Source organism: Xyrauchen texanus, chromosome 41 (genome assembly GCF_025860055.1).
Source record: "Xyrauchen texanus isolate HMW12.3.18 chromosome 41, RBS_HiC_50CHRs, whole genome shotgun sequence".
Taxonomy (NCBI): Eukaryota; Metazoa; Chordata; class Actinopteri; order Cypriniformes; family Catostomidae; genus Xyrauchen; species Xyrauchen texanus.
Genome location: NC_068316.1, coordinates 24,549,041 through 24,565,421, shown reverse-complemented (window position 1 = coordinate 24,565,421; position 16,381 = coordinate 24,549,041). Strand labels below are relative to the sequence as shown.

Here is a 16,381-nt window from a genome sequence, read left to right as displayed (position 1 = left end):
TAGATGCCTTTTCTAAAGCTTCTGGCCTTAGTTTAAACATCAGTAAATGTGAACTATTATCTATTAAAGACTGCCAGTTACAACAGATTGCTAATATCCCAGTGAAGGAATCAATTACATATTTGGGGATTGTTATCTCAAAAGATCAAAAATCTAGATGTAAGATAAATTTTGATCCCATTCTTCAGAAAACTAAAGCAAAGTTGAATCACTGGCTTTTGAGGGATTTATCTCTAAAAGGGCGAGTTTTGTTGTGTAAAGCTGAGGGACTGTCTAGATTAGTGTATGCTGCCACTTCACTCGATGTTTCTAAAGAGATGTGTAAAGTTATTGATACTGCTTTATTTAATTTTCTTTGGAGAAACAAAACACATTATATTAGGAAATCTATAATAATGAATACTTATGAATCAGGTGGATTAAACTTCCTTGATTTTTGTACTCTAAATAATATTTTTAAAATTAATTGGATTAGACATTTCATTCTAAATCCAAATTCTCTCTGGAATTTTATACCCAATTTTGTTTTCTCCAAAATAGGTGGTCTTGAGTTTCTCTTGATTTGCAATTACAAAATTGAAAAAATCCCTCTGATTTTATCTTCCTTTCATAAACAAATGTTGCTGGCTTGGTCCCTGTTATATAAACATAACTTTTCACCCCATAGATATTTAATTTGGAACAATTACAATATATTATTTAAAAATAAATCTTTATTTTTTGAAAGATGGCTTTTAGCAGGCATAACACACGTCTATCAGTTATTAAATCAAGAAGGCATGTTGCTCACTTATTCTGAGTTTCTAGTTGTCCATAAAATCCCAGTGACTCCAAGGGAGTTTGCTATTGTCATGGATGCAATTCCCACAGGGGTCCTGGCACTATTTAGAGCTAATACTCAAAACAGTATTGCGCCCCTCCTGCTTATGATTTATTTGATACTGCAATTGGGAAACTTTGTTTTGCCCCTGGAGTTTTAAATATTAATAAAACTATTCGTTCCTTACTTCAAAAGACAATGTCACTATACCAAACTGCACTGTTTATTGGAATAGACTGGTGGAAGGTTTAATATGGAAGGCCATATGGGCTTTACCAAACAAATATTTATTAGTAAATAAAGTTAAGGAAGTAACTTTCAAAATCTTACACCGATACTACCCAGTTAATGTTTTTCTTGTTAAATTTAAAAAGGATATTGATTCGAACTGTTCTTTGTGCAATACATTGCCTGAGACCTTGTTTCATTTATTTTGGCATTGTGCTCATGTAAGGAAATTTTGGAAAGATTTGACCAGATTTATTATTGATAACATTGATCCCACTTTTTCTTTATGTTTAGATAATGTTATATTTGGTTTTACTAATATCCCTCAAATAAAAGGAAAGAATACTATATTATAAATTTAATTGTAATTTTTGCTAAATTTCATATACATAAATGTAAGTATAGTAAATCCCAACCTTTGTTTTTGGTTCTTGAAAAAGAAATTCAAATATATATCAAGACTATTTTTAATTCAAATAATAAGAAAGCAATTAAAACTATTTCTATATGTGAGTCCTTCTTTGTATTTACATGATATTTAGCCTTCCCCCCTGGCTGTATTGTTTTTCTCTTTATGTATGTTTTATTGTAGTTTTGACTGTACAGTGACTTTGTTTGAATCTTAGTTAATAAAAAAAAAAAAAAAAAGTAACGGTCAACTAGCGTGTTACGACAACAAGTCACCGTTTGTGGATACCATACAAACGAATGGTGACAACCGTAAACTGACACCCACCTGTCGCAAAAATGTCCGCGTCTTCTCTTATGAAACAGCTATATTATCATAGTAAACTCATCACGAAATTAATTCCAAATGGATTATTCAGCGTAATAAAGAATCTCCTGCATAAACATCTGCTTTTTTTTTTCCTCGCCAGTCTACCTCCCATAGAATGTCTTTTGCTATTTTATGTTAAACTTGATGGTCCCATTGGTAGAAGGGATCTGGTTACGTTCACAAACGACGTAATAACCCGGAAGTACAGTGTCATCATCCGTCAAGTGACAGTCGACGAAGCAGCGTTTGAGAAACAACAACCAGAGACATTTATACTCATCGTTCATGTTTAAAGAGCCGATTTAAAAACATGGCACAGAAAATCAATGAAGCTCACGAGCACATCGCCAAGGCTGAAAAATAGTAAGTAATGCTACAAGCTACTTGAATATGTAACCTCCTCAATGAGGTTTACTTCAAATTTCAGTTTATTTTAACAGCAAAAAACTTTCTTTACACAAATATCAGGCAATACACACATTCATACACTTTCATTATCGACAAGTGGTTTTAAAACAAACAATATATATATATATATATATATATATTTCTTGTTTTCCATGTTTACAATTCTCTAGCCTAGTCATACTCAAATGGCGGACCACGGTCCGTGTTCGTACCCAGCGAAGGGTAAATACGGACCGAACAGCAGCAAACTTAACGATATCGAAGTCAGTAAATTAATTTAAGACAGCTTTCAAACATTATCGATTGCACGCCGTTTCCCAAGTGCAGCGCAGCGTCTTTCTGTGTCTAGCTGGGGCGAAGAAATACCAGCCCGTGAATGCGTCCTATCCAATCGCGCGTGTTTATGCAAATTAGTCTCGTGACGAGTTCTGCGTTCTATCCAATCGCGTGCATCGGGCCGTAGCAAAAAAATACAGTGAGCATCTTTCGCTAAAACACACATTAAGCAAAGAGAACTTCATTTGTCTGAACTGACTTCCACCGTTAAGCAATGCAGGGCCCCCAATGTACACCAATCCTTGCCTAATTTTCAAGAGACTGTTTTGTCTTTATGATTTAGAAGTACTATTGCTGCAAACTTGTAAATTTATAAAAAACTATTTCATAAAACTGATTAAGCATTTCTTTTGTAATTTTATAGCTACAGTATACTGACTACTGACACCATGTAAGTTATTGTCCGGACCTTTACTGGGAAGGAAATGTAGAGACCGGACCTCTTTGAACTTTAACTTTAATGGCAACATTAGGGGTATTCAATTAAAAAAGGAGCTAGAATGCCTATGAATGAAAAACAAAAAGGAAACTAACTGCTGATATTTTGCTTAATTCAGTTTAAAGACAAGCTTTATGAAGTGGAAGCCGGATTATGACAGTGCTGCATCAGAATATGCTAAAGCAGGTGAGGATCACTCCTAAAAACAGCCTCTTTATATTCAATGCATTCAACATAAACAGACTGATTAAGTGTAATGATTGATTGATTTATAATCTCTCTTGTCTCCAGCTGTTGCCTTCAAAAATGCCAAACAATTGGAGCAGGCGAAAGATGCCTATTTGCAGGAGGCCGAAGCGCACACCAATAACAGAACGTATCCTTTTCTCATTGTTGAATGGATACTTCTTCTGTCACATAGTGATGACATCGTCTTGTTTTGCTTGTCAAACATAAATCTCCATTATTTTAGTGTGAAAATGAGACTACATCATTTCTTTTCTTTCTCCTTGACTCATTGTCTAGTCTTTTCCATGCTGCCAAGTGAGTATATGCATTTGTTATTACAGAGACCTAGTTTTAAAATGCTATTGGCTATGAATTTGCTGCTTATTGTAAACCTTTGTTTTTATATGCAGGGCCCTCGAGCAAGCAGGTATGATGCTAAAAGTGAGTGCTTGCTGGAATGCTACTTTTTATATTCTTGTGAACGTTTTTTGTATGTTTTCCTTGCATTAAGAAGTTTGACTTTAACAGGGAAAGAACTGGGCATAATGCTGTGTCTGAATTATTTATAATAAAGCTCGAAATCAAAATCGGGGAGGACAAATGTAATCATCCACATGATTTATTTGCACTTTCACCCTCTTTCTGTGATTTAAAACCTTTTTTTATCCCTGCTCTTAAAAATTCACCCTAAAATGTAAATTATGTTATCATTTACTCACCCTCATTACCACCAACAAGCCTGTATTTCTTCTTCTTCTTCTTCTTCTTCTTATTCTTTTTCTTCTTCTTTTCTTGAAACGCTAAAGCAGATGTTAGGCAGAATGTCAAAGCTGTGCTTTTTCATACATGAAAGTGGATTGGGATTGGGTCTGTCAAGCTTCAAAAATGCCATAAAACTAGTCCATATGACTGATGCATTATATATTGTAGTTTTTCTGAAGCTAGATGATAGCTTTGTGTATTTCTGCCTCTATGTTCTACAGGATATGCAGAGACTACCTGAGGGAGTGCAGTACATAGAGAAAGCCAGTATGATGTATGTTGAAAATGGCACACCAGACACTGCAGCCATGGCCCTTGACAGAGCTGGAAAGTACGTGCTTGAAACGTCTTATCTACAATCTGCCGATATGACAGAGCTCTTTATTTGTTACATTGTATTCTATAAACAAAATGTTAGGAGTCATTTTGGCATGAAGGCACCTGTTAAGCTTGTTCAGAACAAATTTGTCTGTTCCTAACATACAAAACTTGACAAATGTTCTCTCATTTGCAGGTTGATAGAACCACTGGATTTATCTAAAGCTGTTCACTTGTACCAGCAAGCTGCATCAGTGTTTGAGGTGAGCTGATGTTTAAATCTACAGCTAATTTGTTGCATCTAGGACGTAGTAGTTCCATAATTTTTTTTTTTGGAAGTTACATGATCATATTGACCAAGATTGACATCTTAACCATTTAAGGTCAGATTGGGCTCGTCTAGAAAAAAAATAATTATCAAAATATAATAACTACAGTCTTGACAAACACAAAGTAGGTATTGTTTTAAAGCTTAGAATCTGTTCTTTACAATGCATGTTGGCATAATGATTAAAACAGTGCTTTGATATAGACAAATCAGAAGTTTTCCGCTTTGATCATTTATTAATAATTGTGCGCTGCATGTATTATTATAATTGGTAAAAACATGACATATGGCTATTTGATTGGTTTGATATGTCGTTGGAAAGCTCTCAGAGAGTAGAATACAACCAGCCTATTTGTTTTACTCATACTTGGCTATTACTTGATATATCTTTGTCTGTGTCTTTGTCATACAAGTTACATGTAACTTCATGAACATAAAATATCATATAATATTACTTAAAGGAGGGGATTCCCATTAAAAAAGTCCACACACAACATAATCAAATGCATAGATCATTAGATAATCCACAAGAAGCACAATGTGCACAAAGCATATAATGTGCTATCTGGCTAAAAACACGTTAGATTTCCTGGATCAGATGACTTTATTGGAAATGACGTAGTACGTTGTCCATCCTCATGGAATGCTAAACCAATAATTTTAGGATTCAGATCACTGCAACCGTGGTGAAAATCATCCAAATATGGGCAGAGATGAGCGTTCACTCCAATTACATATGGCCACCAATAGATGGCACCAAGGACATTACACAGACTCAATGATGGCTCAAATGACACAGAATGGAACTGTATAAGATCTTGTTACTCATGCCTGTATGATTTGGAGAGAGAGAGAGAGCATACCTTTAGTCATTATATTTGACAAGTGACATGATTGGAAACTGCCTTATTTACACCCTAAGGTATATAATGTCAAATCAGAAAAATAAGGAAAAAAGTAAGGATAAATTAATTTTTTTTATTTGATTTTCAGCAGTTTCTTAGGTTGAGATCTCATAATCTATATCATAATTATTATAATTTTTTTTGTAGAGTTATAAGCCTTTAATTTTGGGCATGCCACTGAAAGAGGAAATCTTAAAAACACCTTAAAGGGTTAAATCTGATCAAACCAGCATTTTGAAATTTGTCACATTTTTCTTTTCTCAGAATGAGGATCGACTACGGCAAGCGGTGGAACTTGTGGGCAAAGTGTCAAGACTTCTTGTTCGACAACGGAAGTAATTATTGTGTATTACTTATTTTTTAAATATTGTCTAAATATCTATATTTCTCTGGTTAATCTATGCTTTCCTCATGGCTTTACTGATTTCAGGTTTGACGAAGCAGCAGTATCACTTCAAAAGGAGAAGAGCATGTATAAAGAAATAGAAAATTATCCGACTTGTTTTAAGGTGTGTCACAGTATCGGCGATAATTAAAAATATTGAGCTTTATATTGGTCACCATTACAGATGTGTTGCAGCAAGTAACTGCATTGTCTTTTTCTTCCAGAAAACAATCGCACAAGTGCTGGTCCATCTACACAGAGGAGACTATGTGGCGGCAGAGAAGTGTGTGCGAGAGAGCTACAGTATCCCAGGCTTCAGTGGAAGTGAAGACTGTGCTGCGATGGAGCAGCTTCTGCAGGGTTACGATGAGCAGGATGAAGATCAGGTTTATCGTGTGTGTAATTCACCACTGCTAAAGTATATGGACAATGATGTAAGTCTTCCATTATATGTGACACTTTCCACAAATGGGTGTCCACAAACACAATGTACTTTGGGGTGAGAACTATTAGATATGTTAGATAAACGATTATCTAACATAAAATTACAACTTCATCTCATAGAATCATGTTACTATACGTACAGTTGAAGTCAGACGTTTACATACACTTAGGTTGAAGTCATGAAAACATTTTTTTAACCACTCCACAGATTTAATATTAGGGTTAACTATTAATATCAAACTATTGTTTTGGCAAGTAATTTAGGACATCTACTTTGCACATGACACAAGTCATTTTTCAATCACTTTTATTTTATTTTTTCATTTTTAATTGACACACAATTCTACTACTACTATGGCCGTTCATGTCGAGTACGACAAACTGCTTCCCGTTTTGAGCGTCTCTCTTCCAGAAATGACTTGTAGGCCTCCTGAGAGTCCCTGCGGCCGTTGTTAATTGCTGTGCGCCATTTGTTTCTGTCATTTGCAAGTGCCTCCCAGTTGTCCAGGTTGATGGAGAAAGCCTGAAGATCCCTCTTAATGACGTCTTTAAAACGTAGATGGGGGCGACCATGTGTGCGGGGGGCATTTGCCAGCTCGCCATAAAGCAAGATTTTTGGAAGGCGAAAGTCATTCATTCGATATATATGCCCAGTCCAGCGGAGGTGGCGTTCACGGAGGATGGTGTACAGGTCACTGGAACCAGTTCTCTCAAGTATGACAGAGTTTGGCACATGATCCTTCCAGCATACACCCAGTATGGAACGAAGGCAGCGAAAATGGAAGGCGTTGAGGCGATGTTCGTGCCTCCTGTATGTTGTTCATGTCTCACTTGCATATAGTAAGGTGCTCAATACACATGCATGGTACACACGAACTTTGAGGAGCAATGAGAGGTTCTTGTTGTGCCAGACACGCTTGCTCAGTTTTCCAAACGTTGATGATGCCTTCCCAATGCGCATGTCAAGCTCTGCGTCAAGGTTATTGTTGTTTGATACGGTGGAACCCAGGTAGGTGAATTAGTCTACCACAGATAGACATGTGTTGTTAATGTATACTGTAGGGTTTAGGGTTGCAGGTTGGGCAAGAATAACTGTCTTTTAAGACTAATCTGCAAACCAAACTCTAGACATGCAGCAGCAAAAGATGAGCAGAGTAGTTGTAGATCTGCCTCTGAGTGGGCAACAAAGGCAGCATCATCAGCATAAAGCAGCTCACGTACCAGAACATGGCGCACTTTAGTCTTCGCCCGCAGTCTGGCCAGATTGAAAAGTTTTCCTGAGCTACGGGTATGTAGAAGAATACCCGAGTCACCAGGGAAGGCACGGCGTAGTAGTGCAGAGAAGAAAATTCCGAAGAGGGTAGGAGCAAGGACACATCCCTGCTTTACCCCACACCTTATCTGGAACTCATCAGAGCGAGTGCCATCAGACTGTACAGTTGCCTTCATGCCCTCATGAAACTCAATGATCACCTTCAGTAACTTTGGAGGGCAGCCAAGTCTTTGTAAAATGAGGAAAAGTCCAGATCGACTAACGTAGTCAAAGGCCTTGGTCAAGTCTACAAACACCAAGAACAGAGGTTTATGCTGTTCTATACACTTTTCCTGTAGTTGACGGACACAGAAAACCATGTCTGCTATGGAGCGGCCAGTACGAAACCCACACTGGCTTTCAGGGAGGATCACGGTCAGCAAGGATTTGTAGACGTGGTAGAATAGTGCGAGCAAATATCTTGCCAGCAAGACTGAGCAGAGATATTCCTCTGAAGTTGTTACAGTCTGCACGGCCCCCCTTGTTTTTATAGATGGAGATGATGCTGGCATCTCTAAGGACATCTGGGAGATATCCACTGTTCCAACACATCACAACCAGATGATGTAGGACAGAGGCAAGAACATCACCGCCTGCCTTATAAGCCTCAGGGGGGAGGCCGTCAGCTCCAGGAGACTTGTTATTTTTTAGTGCCTTAATTGCAGATTTGACTTCCTCGATGGTAATGTCTGCATCCAGATCAGACATAGGGGGGAGCTCAGGAATAGCAGGAGTTATTGCCAATGTATTGGCTGTGACAGGCTGAGCATAGAGAAGGCTGTAGTGCTCTGCCCATCTCGCCAATTGAGATTCCACATCGGTCAGAAGTTCGGCTGATAGGGAATGGAGTGGAGAGGATTTTTTAGGGACTGGGCCCAAGGATTCTTTCAGACCTTCAAAGACACCTCGGATGTTTCCAATGGACGCACTTAACTCAATACGTTCACACAATGTGCTCCAGTAAGCCTGCATGGCTGTGCGAGTGACCCTTTGGACATTGCGGCATGCCTGCTTCAATGCTGCCCTATTTGAGCGAGTGTTATGCTGCAGATAGGACAGTCTTGCTGAATGCTTAGAGTCAATTGCAGGTAGGAGCAGGCTGGCATGGGTTTTGAACCAGTCAGGCTGTGATCTGGATCGCTTTCCAAAGATGGAAAATGCAGCCTTTGTGGTAACAGAGTGGAAGTGCTGCCAGGCAGCCGTGATATCTTCATGAGGAGGTGAAGAGTCAAAGCTGGAAGCAAGTAGTTCCTGGAACGCATACTGCGACGCAGGAACATAGGTTGCAGAAATATCCAGACGAGGAGTAGGCTTGGGCCTTGCGTAATGAAACTTGCTTGGGACCATCCTTAATTTACAACGTAGAAGGGCATGATCAGTGTCACAATCTGCTGAGTGCAGTGATCGGCAGTGTGTTACTTCCTTCAAATGCTCACGCTTCACCAGTACATGGTCAAGTTGGTGCCAGCGATTAGAACGTGGATGACGCCAGGTGACTTTAGAGGAATTTGAGCCCTGAAAGAATGAAGAGGGGACACAGAGTTTGTGGGTGCTGCAGAGTTCCAGTAAGCGCTGACCGTTGTCATTCATGTTGCCATATCCATGGCTTCCCAGAATATCAGGCCATGCACTGGAGTTAGCACCCACTCTGGCATTAAAGTCACCAAGGATAATCAGACGTTCAGTTGAGGAGGTCTTCTGAATAATGGAGCTCAGTTGACTGTAAAATGATTCCTTTACATCTAGTTCGGAAGTCAGCGTAGGGGCGTAAGTGGCTATGATTGTAACTGGGCCACAGTTTGTGTGCAGGCGCAGTGAGGAAAGACGTGAGGAGATGGGGACATGTTTTTCCACTGAGGACAGTAGCTTGTTTTGAATTGCAAAGCCAACTCCGTGCATTGGTCTGTCACCATCTGGGTATCCGTTCCAGAATAAAGTGTAGTTTTTTTCCTGGACAGAACCAACACCGGTCAGCCAAGTTTCACTCAGAGCAGCGATAGAGATGTTAAGTAGGAGTAGTTCTGCATCAATCAGGGCTGATTTACGAGGTGAGACGCAGTCCATGTCAGAACTAACGCCAAGCGATCGCACATTCCAGCATGCGATGGAGGTATATGCGACAGTTGCAGGATGACGACCAGGTCGCGCCTGCCGTACACGCGAACCTTGCCGAGCAACGACAGCACTCTTAAGGACAGAGTGCTCCCGAGTTGCCAGTCGTGGAGGCTGAATATTAGACGTCATAATGGAGAGATGCTCATAGTAGAGAGCGCCCGGGCAAAATTTTAAGTGAAAGGATGCTCGCCCAGGTCAACCTTCCACCTCTGGACTCAATGCTACAACTTCCAACGGAACAGAAATGTGTGATGGTTGGTGTAGTTATGAGTTGCCCCACAGTGACCAGCTAACTAGGTCTATTGCCCCGTGACCATTGGCGAAGTGCTCTTCTGCTCACCGGGCGGCTGAGATAGACCGACTCAGGTGCTGTGACAGCAGGCACGATCTGATACTCAGCATACCAGCCCCTGCTGCCGGGCTGGCAGGGTGGACTGGATTTCGTCTGGTCTCTCGCCTTTGACCTGTCTGGCTTGCTTGAAGCTACCAGGGGTACAAAAGGCCCCCGCCAGCATAGCTCTCAGGGTCATTGAGACTCACAAGCTGTTCCGCCACGACAAGGCACCAGTCCATAGAACACAATTCTAGTGGGTCAGAAATGTACATGCACTAATTTAACTGTGCCTTTAAGCAGCTTGGAAAATTCCAGAAAATTATGTCAAGCCTTTAGGCAATCAGCCAATTAGCTTCTGATAGGCTTATTGGAGGTGTACCTCTGGATGTAATTTAAGGCCTACCTTCAAACTCCATGCCTTTTTGCTTGACATCATGGGAAAATCAAAACAAATCAGCCAAAATTGTGGACCTCCACAAGTCTGGTTCATCCTTGGGAGCAATTTCCAAATGCCTGAAGGTACCACATTCATCTGTACAAACAATAGTACACAAGGATAAAAACCATGGGACCACTCAGCCATCATACCACTCAGGAAGTAGACACACGAAAAGTGCAAATCAATCCCAGAATTACAGCAAAGGACCTTGTGAAGATGCTGGAGGAAACAGGGAGACAAATATCTATATCCACAGTAAAAGGAGTCCTATATTGATATAACCTGAAAGGCTGCTCCGCAAGGAAGAAGCCACTGCTCCAAAACCACCATAAAAAAGCCAGACTACAGTTTGCAAGTGCACATGTGGACAAAGATCTTCCTTTTTGGAGAAATGTCCTCTAGTCTGATAAAACAAAACTTTTTGGTCATAATGACCATTGTTCTGTTTGGAGGAAAAAAGGTGAGGCTTGCAAGCCAAAGAACACCATCCCAACCATGAAGCATGGCAGCATCATGTTGTGGAGGTGCTTTGCTGCAGGAGGTACTGGTGCACTTCACAAAATAGTGGGCATCATGAGGAAGGAAAATTATGTGGATATATTGAAGCAAAATCTCAAGGCATCAGCTATGAATTTAAAGCTCGGTCACAAATGGGTCTTCCAAATGGACAATAACCCCAAGCATACCTCCAATGTTGTGGCAAAATGGCTCAAGGACAACAAAGTCAAGGTATTGGAGTGGCCATCACAAAGCCCTGACCTCAGTCCGATAGAACATTTGTGGGCAGAACTGAAAAAGTGTGTGCAAGCAAGGAGGCCTACAAATCTAACTAGGTTACACCAGTTTTGTCTGGATGAGTGGGCCAAAAGTCCAGCAACTTATTGTGTGAAGCTTGTGGAAGGCTACCCAAAACATTTGACCCAAGTTAAACAATTTAAAGGCAATGCTACCAAATACTAACTGGGAATGTGATGAAAGATATATAAGCTGAAATAAATAATTCTCTCTTCTATAATTCTGACATTTCACATTCTTAAAATAAAGTAGTGATCCTAACTGACCTAAGACAGGGAATGTTTTCTACGATTAAATGTCAGGAATTGTGAAAAACTGAGTTTAAATGTGTTTGGCTAAGGTGTATGTAAACATCTGACTTCAACTGTACATGTTTGAAAATAGATTTTTACATGGCTTGTTGTACATATCTCAACATTTTCCTTGTGAAATGAACACTACAGCCGCTACAACAACAATTACTTTTCTTTCCTTTTCACAAATCACACATAAAATGGCAAATTATCAGTTTATAAACACTTTTCTCCCTGTTCTCACACAATGCTCTCTTATGATGTCTAAACACTTTTACCATAGCGCATGAGTTGTAAGGTGATGCGTTTTAATTTTTGCATTACATGACAATCTACATTTAAAAGCTTGTTGAAGTTCACACTTCAGACTAAGGACCAGGGTACCAATCCAGCAGAGCTTATGAGTCGACAGCTAGCCGAAAGTGTTATAGAAGCATCACAAAATTACATGGGTACTTTTGCTCTTTATGACACTATTGGTTAGGTTTAGGGTAGGGAGGTTTGTTTTGTTGATGTAAAACTCGATAGAGCATTAACCTTAAACTTGTTTGGGAGAGCATTTAACTCTCTTTTAGCACCACACAGTGTACATTTCACCTCAAAACTGCCGCAATACATACAAGATAACACGTAATATAAACCTTGTTTGAGATGCAAACTCCTTGTCTCTGTCCTTACATTTTCTTTTGTCAGCTGGTACGGGTCACTTAACCTTAAAAATGATAACAGATGGAGGGTATAGTTAAAGTGTGCAGCAAAATTGCAGGCACGTCCTTGAATATCTTGACTCATCTGTACAAGGTCAGGGTTTTAAAGAAGAAATTTTGGTTTGATTCTAGCCACCCTCTGTCAAAGGATTTTAAGTGGCTTCCATCTGGCTGCAGATATAATCTGCCAACATGTAGACTTAAGGACTGTCCACACTGCCTTTTTCATACGTTTTACAATAGTTGCTCGGTCGAACTAAATGCAGACAAGAAACGTAAGTGCGGCAGCCCTGCGTCATTTCCATGTACGGTATGAAGTGCAATTGTCCTTTTTTGTTCTGCCGCCAGACATCAATTCTGAGTAAACTTCCCGTCACCTTTGAATGAATGCAATGTGAAGGTTGTGCAAAGTAACATTTATCTTTAACAATGCTATCAAAGTGAATATCAGGCACAACAACACTGCTACAACATGGGCCACCATGGGCTTAATGGTTTTGGGTTGCATGGATCACATGACCGCATCACATGACAACAAATATGTCATTTTCCCTGTCCACACTACAACCTAAAGACAATATTTTCCCATTTATCCTCTTGGGAGTGTGTTTTCAAAAAGCTCCATTTTCGCTGGATAAAAATGCTGTCTCAGTGTAGACGGAAGGCCAGAACACAGCGATACACTTTTTCCAAACAAAAGTGTATTACTGTGGATCTAGCTCAAATGGCTGTACATTTACTGTTCAATCCTGTTAAGAGAAATAATGTAATATTTGTATTTAATTAAAGGAAATATAATTCAACTGAACTAAAATTCAACTACTGAATGATAGATTAATTTAAGATAAATCTGTAGCCCTGTTACTTTAAACTCTAGTAGGCATATTTGTATCTTTTGTTTAAAATTATTCATACATGGAAAGTGTCATCTTTTTGCTTCCACCTAAGCTGCTTTAGTTAGATTATATATATTTTTCAGGGTTTAAGTTAGTCCATCTAACCTTTTTCTCTGTCTCCTGTCCTTTTCACTCACACTTTTAAGAAAATGTCAGGTATGATATTATAAACAAAACAATTTCTGTAATACTGTGATGCAGACCTCCAGTCCCTTCAGTACCTTTGCTTGTTGTCCATCTCTCAGTATTTATAGATACAAAATTCCCCAGTTTAGACCCCCACCACCACTTACTATAATTGAACACTGTTTTTGCTACTGTACCTTTTAATACTTCTAAATGACCTTTGTTATGATGGGTTAACCTGTGGCGTACTGTGTTTCTCTTACCTGGTCTTCAGTATGCAAAGCTCTCCCTCAGCCTGAGAGTGCCTGGAGGAGGGAAGAAGAAACCTGCTGCTGCTGCCAGTGGAGATGCAGATGTGAATGCTGAAGCCGCTAAGCCAGAGGAAGAGGATGATGAATATGCTGGAGGACTCTGTTAAATATCTGATCCTGGACGCTTACAGGAGGACAGATTCAGTAGCTCAGAGCTGCTAAACCAAATATTTTGCATCTTAAACATTTTCAATATCTAATGCCTGTGACTCCTTCATGAAGGTGTTAGCATGATTGTGTTGTATGCTGATGATCTTGAAATATATACCTGGACTGGAGATATTTGTGTTTTAAGATGTTTTCTAAACCATTAAGGAGAGAAAATTGTCAAACTGAGAAGAAAAAACAAAGTGATTCTTTACAACATGGAAGCAACATTTTTACACAACTAAAAGTTTATTTATTTGGCTTTTCCTATAAACTCTCTGTATACTTAAAATTTATATTCACTTTCTAGAGCATTTTCAGGCATACCCAAATCTGAGATTGTTCAGTTGATAGAGGTGATATGTTCGTGCACTAAATGAAATTACCTTAAATGTTGAATGGGACCTTTTATGGTTGAATCAAAAAGTGGTCTTATTGTGTTGATGTATATAGTACTGAATACTACAGAAGTAATTATAATTACAAGTATATATGATGGTCATTTCTTTACATCTATATGCTGGAAATTGAAAAACAGTTCCTGCTTTATCCTAAAAAAGGATTGTATTTGCATTATGTTTGTAATTTCAATATTGTTTAGACTCATTCACAGTAATTTTAACAACTGATTCTTTTCTATACTGTAATTCTTTTAAAAATTCTTCTAAATGTCAATGCAATAAAAAAAAAAGCAGGACTTCTCACACAAATGCATGAAATGCCTTAATATTGTCTGAATAATTAAATATGTTATGAATGGAGAATGAAAAATATGTTTGTGATTGCATGGGCTGCGAATACCATTAAAGACTGAATAAAATGAGTAATTTTTGCTTTTGTAAATGAATTTTATGCTCAGAGTTGATGATTTTGTGCACTAAATATTTGGGATAAAAATACTTTTAACATCATTTTCATCATTTAAAATTAACCATTGTGGACTTCTTTGGATGCATTTCTAAACATTTACTTCCATTGTAAGTGACTCACTGTACCCCAGATCTTTGCTTTTTTTTTTTTTTAAGTCAGCATTGATTAATCAATATTATGCCACAAATGCTGTCGATTGAGATTTACCTGGAAATTCCTTTTAAAAACCATTAATGTATAGTTCAATGTAATGATACACACAATAATGAAAGACAGCAGATTTCCAAAATGTGCTTTATGCTCATGATGTTGATCCACAATTACACCACATAGCCCTCAACACAGAGCATTGACTTAACAGTAAAGATTTGCTCTGTTGAGCTGCTCTCTTACTCGTGTGCGAGAGGTAACTTCAAACGTCCTGATAGGAGTATAGTCTTTTCCTGATAACTCATTAGACCTCAGCTAAAAGTCATTCTAGATTAGATCATAATTCAATTTTTAATGTTATATAGTCTTGGAGAACCCAAGCACTGGGTCCAGTTTTCTCTAAAGAAAAAGTGGCTAGTGTTTTTCAGTCACTGCCTTTGTTCAAGTTTACAGCCAGCTACCAGGACAGTATATTGCACAATGCATGATTAACCAATCTCCCATTTGAGCCTCCCAACATCAGTTGCATCTTCCTGGCAGCTTCTCAAAATCTAAACAACCTCAGATTCAGGTAAAAACAGGATACTTTGGTATTGTACAACAGCTAGTTCTCCTGTAGGTCACATTGTAGTAGGCAGTAGATCCTCTTGCAAGGAGGTTGTCACAGTCTTGAAAGAGCACTAATTTCATAGACACTCCCTCCTGGAAGCACTGCTTGAGGAGCATCCTTCCAATGGATCACTTTTCCTGGATTTCCAACCATCTCAAGAGGCTCATTTGGTCTTTTCCCTTGTCCATTTGATCATGGTCTCTGGAGAACGGTAAAGGAAGATCAGTTTGGCATACAGGTCTTCTTCAAGCTCCAGCTCGCCTGTCTCCCGCACGAGGAAGATGTCGGTGCAGAGTTTGAGGATGCGGTCCACGCAAGGAAGCTCTTCGAACATGATTGAGTGAGAGATGCCGCTGAAGAACTCACGGACAAATTTTCCAATTACCAAAACCACAGATGCATACAGGCCCATTATACTGCAAATAAAACAACAATAAAACAATGAGGTGTAAAATGTATATATCTTCAACCACTCTTGTGGTACAATCTGGTAAACCGTTATGGATACTTGATGTTTTGTATTAAACATGTAGACTTATTGCTAGATTGGTTCTCCTAAGGTGCATTGAGATAATGTTGGGAATGACTACTAGCAACCAAGAATACAATATTTTAAAATGTTAGTTTAGCTAAACATCTAACTTGACTCAAAAGGAACATTAATCTCACCCAGGGTAACTAAAAAATAAACCCATGTCATCACATAAATTAACATAACATTTAAAAGGAGATTAAAATATAACTATAACCCCCAGTGACTTTTAAATATTAATTAATAACACCCCCAAACAGTCCCCAAAACCTGCAAAGATGTACCTCATTAATTATGCAATGACAACAGCGAATAGCAAGCCATCAAGCATAAACAACAACAGACGTTAAAGTATATTCCTGGAA

General features: G+C 38.8%; 2 protein-coding genes across 2 annotated transcripts in view; one reads left to right on the top strand and one right to left on the bottom strand.

The window, feature by feature from the left end:
• Nucleotides 1-2,041: 2,041 nt before the first annotated feature.
• On the top strand, nt 2,042-14,681 carry napga (N-ethylmaleimide-sensitive factor attachment protein, gamma a). Its single transcript, XM_052113313.1, has 11 exons — nt 2,042-2,189; nt 3,128-3,195; nt 3,301-3,385; nt 3,535-3,552; nt 3,648-3,678; nt 4,221-4,330; nt 4,514-4,580; nt 5,815-5,885; nt 5,981-6,059; nt 6,160-6,369; nt 13,671-14,681. The coding sequence occupies exons 1-11, from the start codon at nt 2,137-2,139 to the stop codon at nt 13,812-13,814; spliced, it is 936 nt and encodes a 311-aa protein (XP_051969273.1). The 5' UTR covers nt 2,042-2,136; the 3' UTR covers nt 13,815-14,681.
• Nucleotides 14,682-14,931: 250 nt separating this feature from the next.
• LOC127634048 (piezo-type mechanosensitive ion channel component 2-like) overlaps nt 14,932-16,381 on the bottom strand; it is a 171,881-nt gene continuing 170,431 nt past the window's right edge. Inside the window, exon 53 of the mRNA XM_052113448.1 lies at nt 14,932-15,900. Coding sequence (XP_051969408.1) covers nt 15,648-15,900 — 253 coding nt within the window. The 3' untranslated portion in view covers nt 14,932-15,647. The remainder of the gene's footprint in view (nt 15,901-16,381) is intronic.